The following is a 24,433-nucleotide window of genomic DNA, read 5'->3' on the forward strand; positions in this document are numbered from 1 at the left end:
CATCGTACATGCCTCTGATGTTTCCAATATCTGCTGCTGACTGGATACTCTGACAAAGCTGAAGCCAATATTCACTGGCACACTGCCGTGCTAATCTCTGCACTTCGCTTCTGGTAGACCTGTATGCCTGTAGAGTCTTCTGACAGGGGGATCGCTTGTATTGCAGTTGAGCACTGCGACGCTCTTCTATGGCTGGCATGAGTATGGCAGAGTTAGCCTCAAACCAGTCATTGTTCTTTGATTGCTTCTTACCAAAGATCCGTGTGGCTGTGCTGTATACAGTCTCTCTGATGTGATCTCATCTTTCTTTGGCACTGCCGTTGGGGGGTTCTGAGTCAAACGTCTTGGAAAGAGCATAGGTGAATTCCTCAGCCTTGTATGGATATGATGTCTTGCTCACATCAATGCGTGGTTGACCCTCTTGCCTAGAGCGGTGGATCTTCTTTGGCTGAAGCTTCATTTTGCAGCACACCAGCGAGTGATCGGTGTCGCAGTCAACACTGTGGAAGGTACGGGTAAGAAGCACACCCTTCATGGTTGACCGTCTTGCAATGATCAAGTCCAGCTGGTGCCAGTGTTTAGACCGGGGATGCCTCCAAGACACTTTGTGCTGTGGCTTTGTCTGAAAGAATGAATTGGTGATGCTGAGTTCGTGGTACGAGCACATCTCTAGAAGGCGCTGCCCATTCACATTCATCTTCCCAACGCCAAACTTGCCAAAACAGGAGGGCCAAGAGTCATGATCGGCACCCACCCTAGCATTGAAGTCGCCCATTAAAATCAAGTTCTCCTCCTTGGGAATTTTGTTGATGAGCGAGTTTAACTCATCATAAAACTCATCCTTGGTATCTGTGGAGGATCTTAATGTGGGAGCATAAACGCTGATCAGGTTGACAGGCCCGTTTGAGGTGTGGAGGAGGAGGGATAGCAGTCTTCCATTTCCTTGTTGGCAGGGTTCTATTATCCCCAGCAGAGTGTTCCTGACAGCGAATCCAACACCAAACTGTCTAGCTTTATCTGCACTCTTTCCTTGCCAGAAGAATGTGTAGTTCTTTTCTCTGAGGGACCCAGAATCTGGTAGTCGTGTCTCCTGTAGTGAGGCGATGTCGACCTGGAGCCTTGCAAGTTCGTCATTGATGACTGAAGTCTTAAGAACATCACTGATTGTCTGGAGATCATCTGAACGCCCAGTCAGCATGGTCCGGACATTCCAGGTACCTAGCTTGAGGATTGAAGTCTTCTTTTTTATTTGTATTTTGTTATTTCTTGGTGCAGTACTTGCAGTCCTCTTGTCAGGTACTCGCGTACCTTAAGCCTTACGCACCCAGCAAGGCAGGCGAACTATGGCGGGACGGCACCTTATTGGCTTGGGACTGCCCAGTTTGAGGCGGGCGGTAGCTGTCCAGTGAAACATGTTGGTCTCTCCCACCGTCAGAAGCAACCCCTGGCGTCTGGCTCTACGCCAATCGAGCGGTGACTTATAACCGGTAAAATGCTGCTCCCCGTGTTGTGTCGACGCTATGTAGCGAAGCTGGAGTGTCCTCTCCAGGGAGCAAGCCTGGGCAGGGTGATATGGAGAATCAGCTGTTGCCCATGCAGATGATCCCCCCTCTCCACGCAGCTGATGGATCCATGGGAAAGAACAAGCCGATACGTCATGGCACCAGCAGCTGGTACCATTTTTTCATTATTGACTTTATTAATCCCCTTTATCCTGAAAACTTGTAGGGCCCAAGCTGCGCTTCCGAAATTAACAATTTGAAACCTATAAATAGGTACTTTTGATGTGGAACCTTAGTATGAACAGTTCTGTAGCTTAATTTTAAATCGACATATGTGTATGATGTGCGTTTTGAGCTGAAATCAGTTTTCATGGAGGCAATGCAAATTGATGAAGAACAACTTCCCCACGGATTAAAATTAATCATCAATTACATTTTTCTGACCGCTCCGGTGGCCAAGTCGTCCAATAAGGGAAGTCGCTGGTTCGAACCCCGGCCAAGTCATACCAAAAATGGTACTAACAGCTGCCTCGATAGGCGCTCACCATAAAGAGGTTAGTGTTAGAACTCGTCGGCCTGGTGTCAGGATAATGTGACAGGGTGGGTGATCATGCTACATGTCTGCGGCATGATGCCCCAGTGCTAGACATCACTATAAACTACCAAACTGCAGACATCGTAGCGATATGACTGAACATTTGTTAGAGCTACATTAAAAATCCAAATCACACACACATGCATACACTTTTCTAATCCTATCATATCTACCCATCCACCTGTCCATTCTAAAATTACTGCAACGGATTGAAACTCTTTCAACAAATCATTCATCATCAGTTTTGAATCTTCTTTGATCAACAATTTTAATATGTATTTCTTTTTATGTAACCAATTGCATTCGACTAACCTGACTGTCAAACGATGAATACAGCTCTGTCTCTGTCAGGAAACAAGATCAAGTTCGAATATTACATACAGGTTACCCCATGGAAATAAAATCACATCGAGAATAGCCCAATCACAAAGACACCAAAATGTATTTGCCTCTAAATGTATGTCATGTTTTACGTATTGTAGAAATGCGTAAGGTTTCAATTGAAACAGAGCTTTGATAGTGTAGTTCTCTATGGCAAGATACGAATACTGCATGGAATTTATTTTATGTTTTTTAAACAAAGACTTCATTTATTACATCCAATCAATTCAAAAATAAACTTCCATATTCACCACCGTTTTAACTACATGCCAAAACTGTCATTCTCAAAATTAAATTAAAGAATAAAAAGGTCTTTAATAATGTTCAGATGAAAAATGGAGGAAATCAAGATAGATATCCTTTCTTATCAATAATGTCAACAAAAAAAAGAATTTAAATGACCTTATCTCAAAGCTTTCTTCAATATATCCCACAAAACCACAACCAAACAGTTTTTTCATTAATAAGTAATGTTATTGGACCAAAATGAAACATCACGAATGAACAATCCGTGACGAAAATGGAGTAAATGTTTCTAGTTAATCAATTACATGCAAGTTTTAGACGACTGAACGGTTTACAAAAGACTCTCTTTACTAAACATATCTCATATATGACTGATGCCTTATGATACACGCACAAAAGACACACACAAATATATATATATATATATATATATATATATATATATATATATATATATATATATATATATATATATATATATATATATATCCTTAAATTCGTGCTATATAAGATTACTCCACTATATAGCCACTAGCTTTTCCCAGCTGTGAATAACGTTTGGATCTCCAGTTTGTCAGGACAAGATATATATGTGTTTTCATCTCAAGCTATAATGATGTAAACACACGTTGATTAATAAATCATGCAGAAAGCTGACTAAATGGATACATTATACATTACATACCTCCAGTTTTTAAACTAGACATTTCTGACGTGTTTCTCTCATAAGTGATTCGTCTACAGTCGCACGTACCTGAAAAGATAAGGCGTTTGTAGAATGTAGACATAATAATTGTGCTTGCAAACTATTTAGTTTGTTTTTTGTAAAATCTCACACAACATACATGATTTACTTCACTTTAATAGTCGTGAAGGTCACCAAGTCATTATCATTTAACATGTCATATTTTGTATTTCTCCTTCGACCAGACTGCAATGAATATACTAAGCTGTTTTCCCAAAACTTATGTACGACTCCAATTAACGTATACGGATAAATGTTTCTATTTGGGTCTTGTGCCATCTTATTGATGTTCAGTAATATGCCTACAGAGATCACCAACCCAACTGCGAATTTTGAAAGTATTATTATACCATATAACGATGGAAGAGCACACTGAGTACACTTACACTTTCAAATTTACAATACCGCGACATCGTCCATAAATAATGAATGATCCAAATATTGTCGACTTCCTAGCTAGCACAGAGTCCGCATACAAATTTGAAAACTGTTTCTCTACATCATACACAGCGTTGTGTGACATATATTCAACCGTTTCAAGCAGGCAATGTAAGTATCTGGGTTCAAAATACAAAACACAGAGGTATTAAGAGACAGATAACGGACCTTTGTTTACAAGTTGTTATACCGCAAAGGCAAATGTATTCATCTCAGGAAATCACATTATTTAAAATGCACATGATACAAATTACCGTCTATTATAAATGAATAGATCATGAATCAATAAAATGGTGTTTTATCTTTTCTCTAAAATATTCAATGCAGAAGGTCATACTTTTTCGAATATCCACTTAGGTAAATACGTTCCATTCACATTTGAAGTACATTGTTCTTGTTGTTATTTTGTTCTTCTTGCTTTTGTTTTGTTTCTTAAACATATAATAATATCTAAATATCGATTATTATTAACTAAATATGAAAATGCCCAAAGGCCACCTCATGACCCCACCGATCACTGCCTTGGTTGTTCATGCATGCAGACTAATCAACCAACAGAAAAAACACAAGGTTTAACAATAACAAAAATGCCCCTATCATATTCTCCTTTTAACCCCTGATCCCTCTCTCTCTCTCTCTCTCTCTCTCTCTCTCTCTGGATCATCATAAGATACGTGCGAAATCCATGAAGAAAGAGCATAGAGGATTTATAGACTGCATGATGGATTTTAGCTCGTGTCATGCAAAGGACAATATAGATAAAATCAATTTTGTGGTCGGTAGTAATGTTAAATAAAACAGAATAATGACTTCGATCAACTGTAAATACGCTAAACATATGTTCACTACCTCTTGTTGCTAATTTCCACACATTCGCCGGTTCGTGAATGGCTGACAGTTCAGTGTTCAAGAAGTTAACCATGTGTTTGTATTGCTCCACATCCTTTATCAAAACCATCTTTCCTTTTCATATTATGTGTCTTATATTTATAAGTGTGTTTTATATTTATTTAATCAATCTGAATAAAAATAGAATCTCCAAAAAGAAACTTGTGAATAATCACAAAAGCACAGAGCTACATTTTGTAGCAGACACACTGGGCAGGGATGTGAAGGATTCATTCACTCGGTCAATACACAGTTGTCTGTAGTCAATCTTAACTCCGAACAAAGGGCAAATATGTATGCATGTACTTGTGTGTTATATAAATAAAATATATGTATATTATATACGCTAAATCTTTGATATAGCATTCGTTGTATAAATTTTCATTAAAAGGAAACTCGGCAAACGTTAAACCTATCGTGGTATATCAATGATACATCGTTCATACTATGTGTGTGTGTGTGTGTGTGTGTGTGTGTGTGTGTGTGTGCTCGTAAAAGAGTTTAACATTCCGTTATGTTTACTGCTGTCGTCGATATTTGACACGCACGTTATATGTTACTCGAAAACTAAATACACGTATAACTGGCCAGGTATTTTTAACCATTTAGGACAAAAGGAACAAAATTACTTGTGTGTGTGATTTGGAATTTTAACGTAGCTTTTAAAAAAATGTTTTAGTCAGATCGTTTCGATGTCAGCAGCGTGGTCGTTTATAGTGATGTCTAGCTCTGGGATTTCATGCCGCATACATGTGGCATCATGTCCCACCCAGTCACATTATCCTGACACCGGAAGGCAGCCGCTAGTACAATTTGTATGTCTTTGGTATGACCCGAACCTGCGACCAGACGGTCTAACCACTTAGACCACCGAAACGGTCCAAAATTACGTCACATATCTTATTTCAAACAATGCAATTGTTTGTATAATCTGACATGATACGGAACAAAATGCCTTCCTAATGTATTCTTACTCCTTTGGCATAGTTTGTCTTGATACAATGCCTTTCCAGTGAAAGAAATACCTGGATAATAAGTGGAAATGAATGAACTAAGTACGAAAGGCTTATATTTATACATATATTTACCTAACTGGTTTTTACAATATGCTCATTGTGAAACACTTAAGAAAGTTGTTACACAAACGCTCAAATTTGATTTTGAAGTTGTACTGATATCATATCATGCTCGTGAGCTCACTATCCGTGACGGAGGCTCAAAAGGGAGACAACCAAAGAGCACAATTTGTAACCACAATCAACCACAATACGTATTTTGTCATATTAATAGTTAAATTCATGTAATTTACGTAGTTATTATAATGCATAAAAGAATACTTAAAATTGTTTTGAAAGGTCAGATATATACACTCATACGATACAATTGTCTTGCAAGGGAGCTTATAGTTTTGCACTGCACCGGTTGGGTGTCAACAAAGAATGAATATATTTATCTCTCTATCCGTTCATGGGAATGAGTCTGACAGATACCTTCAGAAAAATGTAGACAAATGTTGTTTAACTAATTAAGTCCGTTTAACCGATGACAACCTTTTGAAGCAATCACGGTCTTCGTGAGTCATTGAACACAGTAATTATCATGAAAGAAGTAAATTAAAATAACTTTGTCTTTAACACTTAGTTCCATCTTGGTTTAAGAATTCGCCCTAAAATGTATACTTTAACGGTGAAGATGTTTACGTTGAACCTGTTAAAAACGGTTGGAGCAGATAGAGCGAAAATTATTCCGACCTATCGGGGAGCAAGTATCAACATGGATCCGATAACAAGCGTTGATATTACTTATATCAATACACAAGGTGATACATTGATATTACTTATATCAATACAAAAGGTGATACAGTTTCGTCTAAGCTTAGAGAGAAAGAGTATCATCTATTATGTATCGTTTAAAATCATATGTAGTCCAGAATAATGTCTCGCATTTTGAAACACATAATGGACAGCACACTGTTTACTACACAGGGGTTCGTTACAAAGAAAATTAGGAGTATCCATCAATGAATCAAATGATGGGGGTTCTAACCTGTAACAATATAACACCAGTTAAGACACGAGTCCGCACCCCTGGGTAGCTCCAACCCTGCTAGTTTATCCTAATTGCGTCTGCTAATTTCCACCTAAAGCCAGTAATGACTGTCTGAATTTAATGTTGGTGTTACTGATATTTATTGTTTGAGGTAAATGATGTGAATGAGAAAGTCTTTGTGTTGTAATCAGAATGGCCTCTGTTTTATCATCATTTCACTGCAGCTTGTTACATGTCATCCATGATTTAACATCAGAAATACACCTCTCTACACCTATCTAGTCAATCTTAACTCCAAACAAGAGCAAATATGTAGGCATGTACTTTATGTTATATAAATAAGATACATGTTTATTATGCACGCTCAGTCTTTGGTATAGCATTCGTTGTATAATTTTTTCATTAAAAGGAAACTGGGCAAGCCTTAAACATATCGTGGTATATCAATGATACAGCGTACATACTATATATGTGCGTGTTTGTGTATGTGTGTACTTGTCAAAGAGTTTAACATTCCGTTATGTTTACTACTGTCGTTGATATTTGACACTCACGTTGTATGTTACTCGAAAATTATAAATTGTAAATAGTACCTGGGTTCAACAAGGAATTGTATAAATTCTATTATTCATTAAATACACGTACTCGGGTTTCGTTTTTTGTGTACAACGATACCCGATGGTGATTTATGCGTATTGCATTGTATTTCGAAACAGAGAATTCGATTCATCCTATGCCACACGTGCGAAGTGCTTTCGATGGGAAGAACCGAATGCCTTCAGTGCACAGACGATATCTGTGTATAAATACATCACTGTAGGTAAAACGCTTTACAGTCAGCGGTCTACTATAAGGACTTGCACATCTTCAGCTATAGAGGTATGTAAGTTTATTTATTTCTTGTATATAAAATATAACTATTGTACTACCACGTCTATTTTTATATGTTTGCTGTATACCATTAGTTTACGCAGTATAATGCACATATTTATATTCTTGTTTGCGAATTAACAAGGGATTTATATTAATAATATAAGGCTAGATTTTTAAGAAATGCTTAGTACAGTTTATTTCTGAACTTGTTGTTTTGTAATTATTGTGCCGGTAATGTAATCTGTATAACTTAACCGTGTATAACGTCATTGCGTTTTACCTTATATGCCCATGTCATGTATAGCACACGGTATTGGATATATTTTCAGCTGTCCGGAGTGTGTAGAGCTGTCCAGAGTGTCTGGAGTGTCTAGACCTGTGTAGAGCTGTCCAGAGTGTCTCGAGTGTCAAGAGTGACCAGAGCATTCAAAGTTATCGGAGTGATCTGGGTCGACGTGGTACAAGATGTAAAAGCCAACCACATAAATTAACCGTAGCAGCTGTGAAGATGAACTGTAGCAGCCGTGGAGCTGAAATAAAGTGTGCTGATGACGGAGTGTATCTCCTTATATATAATCTTTTAGCCGTGGGCTAATTTTGGGGTTCGTAAAACCCATTGCATCTTTCGGAACTGTAAAGATAATTTGTATATCTGTCCCTTTTTGTATTTGCATAATTTCTCTATCTGAGATACTTACGCTCCTCTTACTTGCTCTACTCATTATTCCCACTACGAAGACGAAGTCATATGGACAACGTTCTTTTGCATACCAGGGCACAGCAACGTGGAATGAATTGCCCACTGAACGTAGACACAAAGGCACAGTGATCCCATTCAAGGGTGCTCTTAAAGCTCACTTATTTCGACTGCAAGAACAAACTTAATGACCTAATAATGTTCCCTACCTTAAATATTTTCAGCATGTTTTCATGTTTTCTAATTTCATGGTGTTTTTTATTTCGTAATAATATCATTATATATGTTTCTTATGTTATAGGTATTGTTTAATGTTGCAAAGCGCTTAGAGCTTCTAAAGATTAGGCGCTATACAAAGTCATTATTATTATTACTATTACTATTATTATTATTATTATTATTATTAAATAATTGCTTACAGTAATTGCTTAGGTGGATCACAGTGGAAGATTGTACAATTTGACTAACGATCACATTCATCCGAAGATGTTTACCAAAGGGGGGAGTGATCTTGTCAAGAACAGGTTTCACGGAGTATCCATTGGTTCTACCGATTTGCTTGGGTTCATTTATAAATTTGTCCCGGTGACCTATATTTAACGAAATTGATCATTATCAACACGAAGCAATCTGATATCAAAATTAGACAAAACGAATTTTGCTACTCAGTAGCCAACTGTCTTGAACAGGAATAATGATTTCCTTTCAAAACACCTGCCGACCTACTTTTTATGTGAAAATGGATTACTAGTGTATATGAAGAAACAGTGCTAGCACAACAATATTATTCCTGGCCAGACTTAATCAGAATCTTATAAAAAATAAAATGGTCCATACTATGCTACAAATGAAAATTTCAAATAAATGCAGTGGGACATAATTCTGGTAAATATAAACGGATATGGCTGGTTCAAGAAACGAACAAGCATTGTATACACTGAGCCCATTATTAAGATAATGGCTTATAGACAATGTCTCTTTTGTTCATTATATACTGAACGTTGCTGCTAACTATGGTAAAGACTGTATGAAAATGGAATTCCCATGCTGCATAAATGATTAAAGATGGCAATCTCGGACAGATGAAATGGCAAAACTCTTGTGTATATAATCAGTTGCAGTAGACAATATAGATATATTTTGTTTAAAGTTATATTCAAGTATGACGAAGATTGGATTTATCATCAAAAAAACACCAAGGAGGCTGAACAGACCAAACCTTCGAGACCTTATTTCATATAAATAATGCGTTTAACAAAATTGGCAATGCAAGGTCAGGGAGACTGCAGGGAGAGAGGCTGAATAACCCAAATATGCAAGACCTTCTTTTGTCAATATAAGGTTTATAACAACATTGGCCATACAAGGCCCGGGAGGCTGAGTAGAGATAATGCGAAGACCACTTTTTATAGGGTTCGTAAAAATAAAGCTTATAAGAAGATCAGAAATGTGCTTGCAAAAAAATGTCACAAAAAGGGCTAATCGACAGCTTAACGATTTAAAAACCGAATCTTCTGTGTCCGTGGTTAAAGAAAAAGTACCACGGCGTGGAAAGGTTGCTCAACCATAGATTATCTTGAGTCAAAATCGACATCGTGCTCTTGATCGTGTAAATGTATTGAAATGAATTGATGTGGGATTTTCCGAGCATGTTCAAAGAAGTTTTAAACTGACATATGTTCATATCACTTGGGCACCAAATCTGATGAAAATTTCGCAGTGTATGTGTATCAACGCCCTTAAAGATAAACAAATATTACAGTTATCTCTGATCGCTTTAAAGATTTGAGCGAACCGCTGTGTAACGTAGATGAAATCTGTATTTTATGAATGCCTCGTGAAAATATTCTGGCTGGATTTGTTTGTCTGTCAAGCACGACATCGTCGTAAACCACTAGATTATGTATATCGCCGTCTAGGTCTTCGACGGAGGTAGCATCACCGATGTCAATGATAAATTCAACGACAACTGCACTGAGAAAAGCTCTCGTTCCAAGGAATATTTTATAGCTTCATTGTATTCATTACGTACACTAAAACATTTCTGGTCGTCTGCGGATGACGCCACTGAATAAAGTTTGTCCCATTTGAGCAATCTCATTATTAGGATGAGTAGCAATTGAGTTTCGCCAGACCCAGCCGGACCAATGATAATGGCACAAACATATTTTGGTAACCCTAGATGATGCCTGACTGGCTCTTGTTCCTGTTGGCTGAAATGTCATTCACGTTCATGTTATTTATATATTGTATATATAACCAATAGTTTATGTTGCGTTCGATGCAAGACAATCACCGATACCAGTGGATGAAAAACAATAGCACTAAGAATCGTCGGCGGCCACTTACATATATGTGCGTAAAATGTGGCATAAAAAATACAAATTTGTGTCGTCTTAAACTACCGGTGGTGATATCGCTGCAACACTTGGGAAGTGACCAGGAGCTCCATTGGCTAAGTATTCGATGAAAACATCTTCCGGGATATAGTTATTGTGGCCCCGACTTCATATGAGACCTGACGAGGAAAACTGAACAAAAGCTGGTGAATATCCAGTGAATGAGATTAATCAAGCGTACCATGCTCATGACATAACTTTTTAAAACAACGATCACCAGCAACGACATATCGCTCATACCAGGTTGATTCACCCGCTGAAGTTGATAAAAAAAATAAAAATATAAGTGAGACGATGGCCAAATGGCTGATAAGATTGGCGATGAGTGGTAAATTAGCTGTGGGTGTCTAGCAATTAATTGTCCGATAATTATAATAATGTAATCAATTTATTATAGTCCAAGAGGATACTGGAAAGGCACAGCGCCGATTAGCAAACTAGCTGATGCCGCAGGTGTCAAGCCTGATGTCGCCGCAGATTGGTTGTCTCAACAGACAATATGACAAATTTATCTGCAGCCACCTACAACGATTAAATGTGGACGGTTTGATGTTAGCAATCCCGACAAAGTTCAGCAGGCAGACATTTTGTTTTTACCCTACGGCACTATTATAAATGGCACAGCACGTAAACGACAAAGCCGCACATACAAATACGCGTTGACAGTCGTCGATGTTGCGAGTAGATACAAAGAAGCGAAACCATTATCAACTAAAACAGCAACTAAAGTGGCAGCCGAGTTTGCACGAATTTATTGGCGTGGGCCTTTACGATGGCCAAAGTTATTATTGGCTGATCTTTGTAAAGAATTTCTTGGTGCAGTATCATAACTGATGCGTACATATAATGTCAAAATCAGACGTTGACACACCGCAATACATCGTGATCAGGAAAGCGTTAAATGATTTAAGGTAACACTTGCTGATCGATCGTTTAGATATCTGCATGTTCAGCGATTACCTTCCGTCACTGATACTCGATCTCGCGAATGGGTTTGCAAGACAAGAAGCATAATAGCTGCGATAAACAACGAAGTGACGCGTGGAATTTCTATGAAAACCATCGATGCTATCGCAAAGAAACATAACGGCTACTCGGCGAGACTCTCCCTCACAGAAACTATTACTCAGTAACGTGACGTTCCGGTATTTATATGAACCTGATTATGATGAACTTGAAGGTGGTAAAGTAAAAGACCAACTGATCCTATTTGGAGAGTACCCACACATAATATTTCCAGTGTGGTAAGATCTACATGAAAGTCTGCAATCTACAGACTAGATTCGGTCTCTCCTCGCCGTGGATGTGTGTGTCAATAATTACAAGTAATTTCTAAGATACGCAATTACCAACATCATGGATTCGCTAGGAAATTAAGGCACTAGTGCCCCTACGTCTACTACACTTAAGATAGGTCAACATGACATTTTCGCGTGTATCTGCGCATCCTTTATGCTGCAATGTCACCAGGCTGCCTTATCTGCATTCAATATCGAAAGCCCCAATAGATGGACTATTTTTGACCTGCTGATATAAAATAAATATGTGGCGACCCTAGCAGCATCATTAGGAAATATGATGATTATCGATAAAATGTTTATTGAAGTATAAGCGAGCATTGAAAATCTCAAATGAATAAACTGCGTTAAATCACCATACTAGTATTTGACAATAATACCTAACTTAGTTCCATTTGGTAGATTTATATGTCCCCGATCTACAAATACACCTAATTTTACTGTATCGGCGATTATAAAAACTAGTTCTGTTTTGTCTATAATGAATATTGTACAACGATGTTTGTTACCAGATGAGGCACCATGTGTAAATTTACCAATTATTTTTCGACCTATATCATTTGCAAATGAGTTCTCTCCCTTTTGTCTTGTTTTGGTAACCAGACCTCCTTTTGTGGCCTATATGAAATTATCGCCTCGTTTACTGTCAGAAATATCAGTTTAATTTTATCAAGCATAAAGCTTGATAGTACTATTGGAGCCCAACCGCGTTTTATTCCTTGCATAATTATCCTGGTCTAGGTCGTTAAAATGACGACCAAGCAGAAATAACCGGATGAATGTTTTTGGCGACCTCACATAATTCTTTCTTGGCAAATCCAGTTAAATCAAAATCCGGCAGTTGGCCGTTTATCGTAAATCGAGTCATTTCGAGCTTCGGATGGCGAACTCGCTTAAAATGCTGCAATATGGCACTCCGCTGCGGTTGATTATAGTAGAATGAGACTGACAAAACTTGTTGATTGAAATTTTCATACATTGATGCGACTTCAGTTCCAGCGGTATATGTTCTCATGTTTTAATTCTAGGGTTGATCAGTGGTATCTTTGGCTAACATCATTGACGGACCAGTGGACTCTGGATAATCATTGGAATATCTTGCGAGGCGCAATATCGCCGTGACAACGTCAACATTTTCGAAATATAATTCAATATTTTTTCCATCAATCATGTATGTGGCACTGTTAAACAACGCCAATACACCATTATCAACAACACCAATTCGACCTCCAATTGCATATCCTGCATTATCCGCTTTCAGAAGTTGTCCCTGCTGCTCAACTCTAGAGTGTACAAAAGGCTAAATAATGCAAAAAGGCGTATAACTGTTCTAAGCATGAGAATATTGCTAATTCAAGAAAGGAGCTGAAGTGTTCGGAAAATAACTTTCTGCCAAGTTTGGTTAAAATTGGTCAAAATAAACAGAAGATAAACTATTACAATTTTAAACAAAGTTGAATAATTCTGGTTAATATAAACGGATATTGCTGTTTAAGGTCAGGAACCGATGTATTGTTGGAATACAAGTTGTTTTCAAGTTTATTTAATCAAGATTGGATGTATAATGGAACGTCTAAGGTGCACACAATCTAAACTGGCTGAGGGACGGACAACAGACCATCCTTAACAACTCACCTAATCAGCTGATCAGTTGATCAGCTGAGCTAATAAAAAAAAAAAAAATGCACCGCATAACGGGACAGTATATGCCCGTCTGCGTCACAATCTCAGTAACATCTGTAGCAATTATTATTCGAAGACACCAGCCTGTTAAGAAGTTCAAGTTCGGATACGATTTTACCTTTGACCCACTTTGTGACAGTAACCTTGGATGCACGGCGCTGAGTTTGTGATCGACATATGTTCTAGATTAAGTAACATTTGTACCAGTTATAATTCGAATATACCAACCGGTTCAAGAATTACAGCCCAGACAAGAATTTCTTAGTGTAGTGCCGACACCAACGAAACAGCATCAAATATGATTTTTGCGTTTGATATGTGATTTCATTATATGCCTATCAATTTTCTACGGAAGAGTGAGCCATCATTTTAGCGTCAAATCAAACAAGTAGGAACACGAGACTGGTGTGTTCTGATCCCGTGTTACAATGCTCTCAGTTGAAGCTAGAGCTACTTTTTCTTCGATATTTCCTAGTTAGAACTGAATTGAGCGTCAGTACACATGCCGAAACCTCGCTGGACATAGAAATGGATGTGGGTAGCAATCTCTTTAACAACTTTGTAACATCAAGTTGAGATAAGTTGTCTACTGCAGCTGAAATTAATTGCAATCTGTGTTCTAAACAGCTCCATGATCGTGTTCTATGCAAGATTGTTCGGCATCTTCGAGAAATGATTTTGGCGTTGGCGACCAGTTATGTATTTATCTAATTGTTGTCGTCATATCAATGACTCAACTGATATGGTTGTGTGTGTGCAATTTGTGTGTTTTCGATTTTTAATGTACGTTTAACAAGTTTTCAGTCATATCGCTACGATGTCTGCAGTGTGGCAGTTTATAGTGATGTCGTTCAATGATGTCCACCCAGTCACATTATCCTGACACCGGCCCGAACATTTCTAACACTAACCTCTTAATGCGAGGCAGCTGCTAGAATCATTTGTATTAGTATTTAGTATGACTCGGCCGAGGTTAGAGCACGCGACATATCTCATCCGAGACGGACGCTCTAAGTACTTACAGCACCAGATATGGTTGTACAAGATTAGTTAGCGATTTCGACGTAGTGTTGTTTATCGTCAGGAAAATACATGTGTGCGACATATATAAATTCAGTCCGTACAAGATGTTTCAGACGTCAAAATCAACAGATTCTTTCACTCTGAAATAGGATCTCTCTCAAGCAACCAGACAGATACATAGTCGTTTGCGGTAAAGTTCGCGATGGCGACAGAGTGGTAAACATCTTCGTCGTAACATTCTATAGCACGCTTGAAAGGGAATGCTAGTGTATGATCCCATGTGAGTCCGTTAGTTGTACTGCACCTCGCCGGTTATTTTTATTTTGATAAAGACTGGCTATTTAAACACATATTTCAACCATAGCATTATGAAGTGCTGCACTGTTGAAATCTCCATCGCGCATCTCCGCTAAGCGTTTACGACGTGGTTCTTTCATAATGGAAATTCCGTACACGGCTGTGGTTACCGGATATGCATTTTAGTAATGAATTTTGTCAATTCCGGTCAACATTCGTTGTGGAGTTAAATTAGCTAACACAAAAGCCTGTTGATGTCGACGACGTTGCTCTCGTATTGGTTTCAATTTATCTCTGGCAACCACTTGATCAGCGTTTTATCTTGCTAAATCTAATCCTGAGAAAATGTTGCTTCTTTGGCTCCAATAACGATACAACTTTTTGTTCACATTTATCGGTCATTCGTATGTCGTAAATGATATTATTCCCTCGTATTTTAACATGTTGGGGTACGTCTTGAGTTGATCTGAATATACGGCTGTTCAAATTGCCACATGGTAAGGACATGCACAGTGTTGTCTGCTAGAAATTAATCTCGGCATCCCTGAAGTGTTCAATTAAATCACATGGTAAATTGTATGAAGAGTTACTATCACGGGAACAATTTGCCATGGTTGAACGAACGTGTAGGAATTTCAGTCTCGACTAGGCTGCATAATTCTTGCTCGTGAATGCTTCAGTTTTGGAACAAAGCTCATTTAACTTCACACGCAATCGTGGACAAAGCAGATATATTCCGGTGGATAAAAGTTATTTTTCTCTAGCGTTACGAGTCATTTTTTTTGGTGTAAATTAATAGCTCTATATTATTCATACTCATTAGACTCTTCAATTTAAAAAAAATATTATCAAAAATGTCTATGATTTGGATCATTTAGCATGTTTTACCAGTTTGACTGTCTTTAACTTCACAAGCAGATGTTTTTATTGGAGTTGTACCATTTCATCCAATGTACATTAGAGCCCCGATATTATTTATATCACTGGTATTTATTATTTACATCAACACCACAACGTTTACAAGGAACTGGTATTTATTTTTATCCCAACGCCAAAGAGTTGACATGGAATTCAACACCACCGTGCAAATATAAGCAGAGCGTATCCAGCAGTATTCTGTTATACATCATCGAACACATCTGTCAGTAGTGCCAATAAAGAGCCATTCAAAATTATGTTGTTCTCATCATATATTATCTATGATATTTTCATTATTAATTTAAATTATATTTCTACTGTTGCGCACATTATTATCTCGCAAATGATTTTACTCATCTATAAGCCACATACCCTCCCAAAATAGTGGCTCTTGTTCAAATCCACAAGCCCTTACTATCCCCGAACGTGGCACCATACGCTAGTCCCATAGTGTCCCAAATGTAATCTTCATTTCCCATAATCTTAAATTCTCACCAGCTCCTAGTGACTTCCATTCCTCCTGATGTTTTCTTAGAGAACTTATCAAGTGAGTGAACGAGCAGAAGATTTGCATACTTGCTACTTTGGGTGATCATTAAGTCTCTTCATCACTATCGCAAAACTTTGACCATTTCTAACTTATTGGAGCCACTTTAGAGTACATTCGCTCATAATTGTACTACCGGAGCAAAAAAAAAATATATTCCTTACTGTTTCAGTCAAGCCACTAACTGCATAAATAAAAGGTTACTAAAACTCTAATTGTAATAGGACATATAATGCTGTGACATATTAAGACAAAGATGGAAATGGAGAGAAAGAAGTCAAAATATAAGAAAAAAGGATGAATGTCAGGAGAACAAATAAGCAGAGAAAGAGGATTTTAACAACTTTAGACAGTTGTTATGGAAGAAAGCATGACGCGTTAAATCGAGACACAGGAAAAACAGACAATAACAATTGAGAACATAAATCCATAAACAGATATCAATGGTGACATATATGGTGATGGATCTAGAAAATCACCATCCACAGAGCTTGGCATCAGTAACGACGCCAACATCAATGTGTAATGGATTCAGTGTGACATATCAAGGGACATGGTGATCAAGTTGCCACTTAAATCACTCTAGAAAAACAAATATAAATACTTAACAGATTTTGTGTTTTGATTTCTTTAGAATATTTGCGATTTGTTGGATTTTTTTTGGAATTCATAGTTTCTTATGATCCGGATGCGTAAACCATAAAAGGTATGCGCAAGCACTTTTAATTTAAAAGCTAATACAAATTATAACAGTTTCATTCATAATGAAACGTCGAATTCGCATCTTAGTCATAAACGTTTAACTGAATCACCAACTTATGCTCCCCAGTAATGAGGTTCGTTACTTTTGTTTGAAACGGTACGAGTAAACATCAATGTAAAGATGCTAATGTAATGCAACAGTCTGCTTTGACCAGGGTATGCGATTTTAGAGTAAACCCCAGCAACCTAGGAAAACATGATGACAGATGGTCTCTGGCCAGTAAGGATTTATTTATCTTTAGTTTACAAATCATACGTTCAGGGAAAATGTATTATTTTAGAGCGATGCAGTAGACATGATAATCAGAAGTACGTGTAAAATATTCGATAAATATATCAATATTATTTCCTACAGTGCAGTTTTATGCATTACAATGTGATTCTTTCAGTTGAAGTCAATATAGACAGGGTGATATTTTATAGCAAGGAAATATCGCTCAGACAAGCAAAATATGAAGGCCCAGTGAGCTTAAGTATAAGAAACAAAATGGGAAGGTTAAACAGACCACAAAAAATACCACGGCACTAATTTAAAACACTGTTCAGGTCTACAGAGGGACATCATTACGTCAGAAGTTGTAGAACGTGATTTGAGAAGGTAAGCAAAATAATTTTTGAAGTAAGACGTTAACAACAAAAAGGAAAATGATAACAAACACGTTCGATTCTTCGGGCTTTATCTGCTGATCAGATATAGGGCGTGACTTGAAACGGGAAAAATACAATACAAAAGGAAAAAGATGATTGCTTATCGGGCATGTAATCAGAATATGTACTTCTTTTTCAACTAGCCGCTCCGGTGGCCAAAGTGGTTAGAACGTCCGTCTGGAATACGGGAGGTCGCGGATTCAAAGTCCAGCCGAGTCATACCAAAGACATAAAAATGGTACTAATAGCTGCCTCGCTGTTCGCTCAGCATTAAGAGCTTAATGTCAGGACTGGTCGGCCTGATATCAGGATAATATGGCTGGGTGGGATATGATGCTACATGTCTGTGGTGTGATGCCCTAGTGCTAGACATCACTATAACCTGCCACACTGCAGCCATCTTAGCGATATGACTGAAAACTTTTTGAGGCTATGTTTAAAAGCCAAATCACACACACACACACACACACACACACACACACACACATTTTCGACAAAATTAATATATCCATTAGACCTGTCAGTGAAAAATGTCTCAGGATATGGTCGACTAGAAAGCTAAGGATAGCGGTACATGCATCTTGCGTGCATGATATGAAGAAAGTCTCTCTAAATGACATCATACAGAACTTGCATAAACATTCAGTGTTGACTAAATATATTGTTTGAGTCAAATATTCTGTTTATTCGGAAGGACAGTTTCTCTTTGCATTATAATTGGTTACAATAAAACTAATACATTTTATTAATTGTATAAAAGCACACAACTTTCTAGGGACTATTGTGTAACAAATTAAAGGTTCAGTGACTGCGTCCGAACAAATAACATAATTTCTTCTTCTTGCACTCGTATTTCTATTCCTATTTTCCAGGAGTGACACACTTCTCTTTTAAAATACACCTGTTAACAAACAGTGGCATCATAAAGTAATTTAATTATTCTGCAAATCAAGATGAAGCTTGTTTCAAATGTAATTTGTTGAAGCATTACGTTTGAGATGCAAATGAATGTCTGACATCTACGCGCATATATATATATATATATATATATATATATATATATATATATATATATATATATATATATATATATATATATATATATATATACTAATACTATTTTCTCGTGCCGCTGGCAAATATGCTGGCTTTGACACACCTGGTCAACAGGTAAGCGATGTGCTTTTGATGAAGGCGACCTCACATGGTTTCTTAACCGTAATGGAAACGACAACATTCCAATTACACTTTACAAATCACCTCTTTGGAACACTCATCCTCTATAAAAGACTTACCTAAAAGAAACTCTAATAGTTGTATCTCATTTAAGGCACGATTAATGTGATTACTCTTCTCCAATATACACAGTTAATAATGCAGTCATTTTTGTGTTTAAAAGTTGTTTTTTTTTTGTTTCTAAAATATAAGAAGAGAATACTTTTCCATCTTAATATGGATATAAATGTTTCGAAAATTGTAATAAAAACCTTGTAGAATCAAAATGCTCTATACACATTAAAATGCAGACGTAGATGAAAGCGATTGTTCTTGGGGCGAAACGTAATTGTAATTGTATCAATATCGAAGGATCTTCATGTGAGTATGCGATTGGCTGGAAAGGAGTGAACTGCACCACTGGTCATTTTTCATCATATTCTTTCTCCCCAATTACTCCTGCTGTAATGCATGCTCTATTCTTTGCCTTATAGTCGGATTTTCTGTTTCCTGCAGTCTAACACTTTTACTATATTTATCTGGGAAGTCTTGATAGCAATAAAAATATCTCCGCAACAAGAAATTTGATATGTTTGTGACTATATGAAAATGTCATTTCTGTTTTATTTATGAAAATTCAAATTTAATAATTTAAGTTGAAATGTCATGTAATGCATGGTTAAGAAAAAATATTGCTTGAATTCATATATTCTTGTATTAATCAGACTGCAGTTATATGTGAATATGATAGTTCTATCATGCGCAAATCTTTCTTGGCATAATATCATTTGTTTCCTCTCTCAATTGAATCACATACTCTTGAATAAACCTTCATTATTGTACAAATTTCAGATATCAATGAACGCGACAGTTCTCCTTGCCAAAATGATGGTAATTGTAGCAATGCAAACGGTTCTTATCTTTTCGACTGTCACAGCAGATGGAAAGGGCCGAACTGCACAATTGGTGGTTAGACAGGCTGCCTTGTAAAGTGTTACAATTGATATCATTAGTAACAGCGCATATTGTAAATTCTGCAGAAGACGACTTGGCCAACATTTCAGCTGTGTCCTGCTCAGACATTTAGATTGATCGTTGAAATATTGCATACCTGAATACCCATTATTTATTAATCTTCTACGGTGAATCTCACATGCAGACGAGACTTTTTAAAACACAAATCTGGTTTCATTAAGTTAGTTCACACATTGTATGTGTCAAAGGTATTCCCAAGATGCACCAACAGTTTCGTTATAACTTTACTGTAACAATTAGGCCAGGAGAGATATCGAAATACTTTGATACAATTTCACTGTTGATCTCAATTTATTTATGATTATAATTATTTGCTAAACAATGTATATATATATATATATATATATATATATATATATATATATATATATATATATATATATATATATATATGTATATGCTTAGAAGAATACAAAGATGTCGATGACAAAATGTCTTTCTGGTTCTGTCAATCCTTTGAGATTAACACACACACTCCTTTAACACGATTGAAAATCACTTCAACTTCATATATTATACGTCATAGCATATAACCAATGAATAAAATCGCGGAATCACAATTAGTAGACCATATAACGTGAGACCAGACATATAACTATCAAGTGTTCATGGAACATTATGTATTCTATGTCCAAAATTCCCTTTCCTGAAACATAACGATATTTGAAATAAGTATCACATGATACTCTTCCCTAGCACATACATGCAACTGTATAATCACACAATTCAGCGTGTACCGCTCCGGTGGCCTAATGGTTAGAGCATCCGCTTCTGATGCGGGAAGTCGCGGGTTCGAATCCCGGCCGAATCATACAAAATACATATAAAAATGGTACTACCAGCTGCCTCGTTAGGCACTCAGCGTTAAGGGGCTAGCGTTAGGACTGGTCTGCTTGGTGCAAGAATAAGGTGACTGGGTGGGACATCATGCCGCAGACATGACAGTGCTAGACATCACTATAAACTGCCACACTACAAACACTGTAGCGATATGACTGAAAATTTTTAAAGCTACTTTAAAAATCCAACACACACACACACACACACACACATTTAGCATGTATATATTTGTAGCCGACACGCCAACCTTTGTGTTAATATTGTATGCACAAAAAATAAATAATATGAAATCCATATGTCAAAATTTTTATTCAATCAGATAATAAAATGCACGGTGCCTTAAGCCTTTAATCAACCACCATTATTACCCTCATTTAGTACGTCTTCGAGGTTTAGCAGTTAACATAAATAACAAACAAATTATGTTATCACAGCAGCAACTTTCATTTAGAATTTATTTCCAGAAAATAAGTTCAATTTAAATAGTTCATTTTCATATTGTTCGATATGGAAAATATTCGAAATAATTTAATGAGCCACCTCAAGTGAATTGTTATATATTGGATCACACAGGGATTAAAAACTGACAAGTTTATAAATATGTTCATCCCAATTATACTTGGGCCGTTATTGTCTTGACCGCGGTTGCTTGAATCATTGTATACAGTGCTGTAAAGAATGTATATATATATATATATATATATATATATATATATATATATATATATATATATATATATATATATATATATATATATATATATATATATATATATATATATATATATTAATTTTTAATAACTATCCTGGAAAAACTCACGAGACCTATTTCAAATGACATACATTTCTCTCAGGATTATTTGAACTTTGGCATTACCAGCTACTTAAATCGTCTCTAAATAAATCATGCCCAAGCGCAAACATCAATCCCCATCGCAGGCTAGCGATTTATTGCGGGCCTAGCCCATAACACAATGTTAACAGTTATGTGTCATACTGACTGCGAAAAGAACACACACACACATACACACACACGCACGCACACACACATACATATATAGTTATCAGCAACATTTCTCTCTTAGCGCATATCATATTCTAGCTGTTAGTATTGGCAGTTGGTCAGTACATCAACCCCCGCATCATGGATATTTCTTAACCAAGACCATCAACAGGAACAGTTATGTTGTTTGTCTTTCCAGGGCTACCTGAGCCAGGACCAGTTCATGCCCATTGATAAGCCACAACAATTAAATTAATTAAAATCCCTTATCTCTAACCCTTGCTAAGACAACGGCATAGTGAGAAAACATGCATTACTGTGGCTGGGCTTGCTATTGTAAGGAACACTAGTTTTGGGATATTAGATTTATATCTTTAGGGTCACATAAAGTTGTGGGATCCTTACTTGGTGGGTGTTTGTCCTTTGAACCCGAATGTGTGTGTATATATATATATATATATATATATATATATATATATATATATATATATATATATAGAGAGAGAGAGAGAGAGAGAGAGAGAGAGAGAGAGAGAGAGAGAGAGAGAGAGAGAGAGAGAGAGAGAGAGAGAGAGAGAGAGAGAGAGAAAGAGACAGACAGACAGACAGACAGACAGACAGATAGATACATCGGTTGATGGGGGTTGAATGTGTGCGACCAAATGGTAAAAACTTAAAATAATGTCAAGAATAAAAATGAATAATCAGCTAATATACCAGCTCAAATTCAGCGGAACGTCACTTCTGACGTAAAGATTGAGAAAACGAACCATTTTTATACACGTTTCTTCTGTACACCAACCAATACAGATGAGTTTAAAGTCACTAAAGATCAAATGGACCAACTTCAATTATATTCAGAGTCAAGAAAATATTGGCGGAGTATCGATTTTGCACGTGAAATGTTTCCTGCAGTTCGTTACTGCAGTAAAGAAAACTAATTGCTTGTAGCGTAAAACTGGTCAGCAATGAATATGTTGCAAGCTGTGTACCGGGAGAAGATGTATTGTATTATGCAGTTGCAGCAAATCAATATCAAGTAAATAATTCGCTCATTTGCTATATTTCGAATGGCATAATAAATTAACCATTCAGCGGGGTTCCACTTGCATATTAAGCAGGCGCGATCATGGCCATGTCAAGCAGTAGCGTGGGAAAATGGTATGGCATTCCTGAAAGGTACGATAGTAAACCAAACTTTTAATACGCATACGAAGTCGAATGTCTGACCTAAACATCGGTACCAAATTTATAACGTTATGCGAAATGTAACTTTAAATATCATCGTTTATTCTTAAATACGTCTCGAGAAAGGAGAAAAGTGTCCTCCCTTGTAGTTATTATATTGTACATGAATGACAGGTAAATTGTAAGCAACGATACGAGACCCTGTGCAATAAACCACAGGGGGGCTCGTATCGTTGCTTGCAATTTATCTTTCATACATGTTCTATATAAAGTTATTATATAGTACTCGTATGAAAGTTCAATTTTAAGCAACGATACGAGCCCCTGTGCAATACATCCCCATTACATGCCCACCCTGCGATATGCATTGACTCCTCTCCGTACAGAGTGAATGTCAGACAGCATTTGCTTCCCTGAATGGGACGATCTTTGGCCCATATAGCCAAGGCTATTTCCATTTCTAGCTTTAATGTTTATTTTAAAATCTCTCAAATATTTTGTTCTGGAACCTCGCTGTCACGAAGTTGAAACCCGCGCACAAATTACAGATTAGTTATATGAAACTGTCCCCAGTGCCGAAACTGAGACTGAAACTCCCAGAAACTTTCTTTGTTGTTTTTCGGGGGGTGGGGAGGGGTCTGGGATTTTGTTTAATCGCATGAACTGGAAATATACCAGCTTTTTCAATTTAATACTGGTGAATTAAACCATTAATTTTTAATTCAATATGCACTCTAAAAGGAAATAAATACTTATTTTCTACCCATCATTCTCAGCTTCATAAGTTATTAGAAGATCCCTCTGCCTTTTTCGTCAATGTCCAGTTGATTCGTCGTGAATGTTCGTAACACGACATTTTTTCCATTACAGCAGCCGATCGAAATATCACTCACTCATTTCCGTCAGGTCGCGATGTTCAGATCGAATAGATGAAAGATTTTCGCTTACGTCATCAACGGATATTACGCTATCTATGATGCATGTTTTGATATTAGATCTGTTCGCTATGATAGAATTTCGTCACTACATATTTTTGATGCTTTTGATATTGTTGCATTTACGAAATCTTATCTGTTTGTTACATTACCGACGATGATCTTAAGTTTGACGGTTATCATAAACCAATTAGGTGTCATCCAACAAATCTTGCAACAGGCGTAATG

At 37.0% G+C, this 24,433-nt stretch overlaps 1 protein-coding gene across 2 annotated transcripts in view; it reads right to left on the reverse strand.

Moving 5' to 3' along the window:
* The window catches only part of LOC149791323 (uncharacterized), a 233,481-nt gene that overhangs the window by 202,205 nt on the left and 6,843 nt on the right, over positions 1–24,433 (reverse strand). For both annotated transcript variants that reach the window (XM_089969171.1, XM_089969172.1), the window contains exon 2: positions 3,410–3,478. In XM_089969171.1, the coding sequence (XP_089825297.1) occupies positions 3,410–3,431 (22 nt within the window). In that variant the 5' untranslated portion in view covers positions 3,432–3,478. The remainder of the gene's footprint in view (positions 1–3,409; positions 3,479–24,433) is intronic.

The sequence above is a fragment of the Sinohyriopsis cumingii genome, chromosome 9 (genome assembly GCF_028554795.1).
Source record: "Sinohyriopsis cumingii isolate HCF-2022 chromosome 9, ASM2855479v2, whole genome shotgun sequence".
NCBI classification, from domain to species: domain Eukaryota; kingdom Metazoa; phylum Mollusca; class Bivalvia; order Unionida; family Unionidae; genus Sinohyriopsis; species Sinohyriopsis cumingii.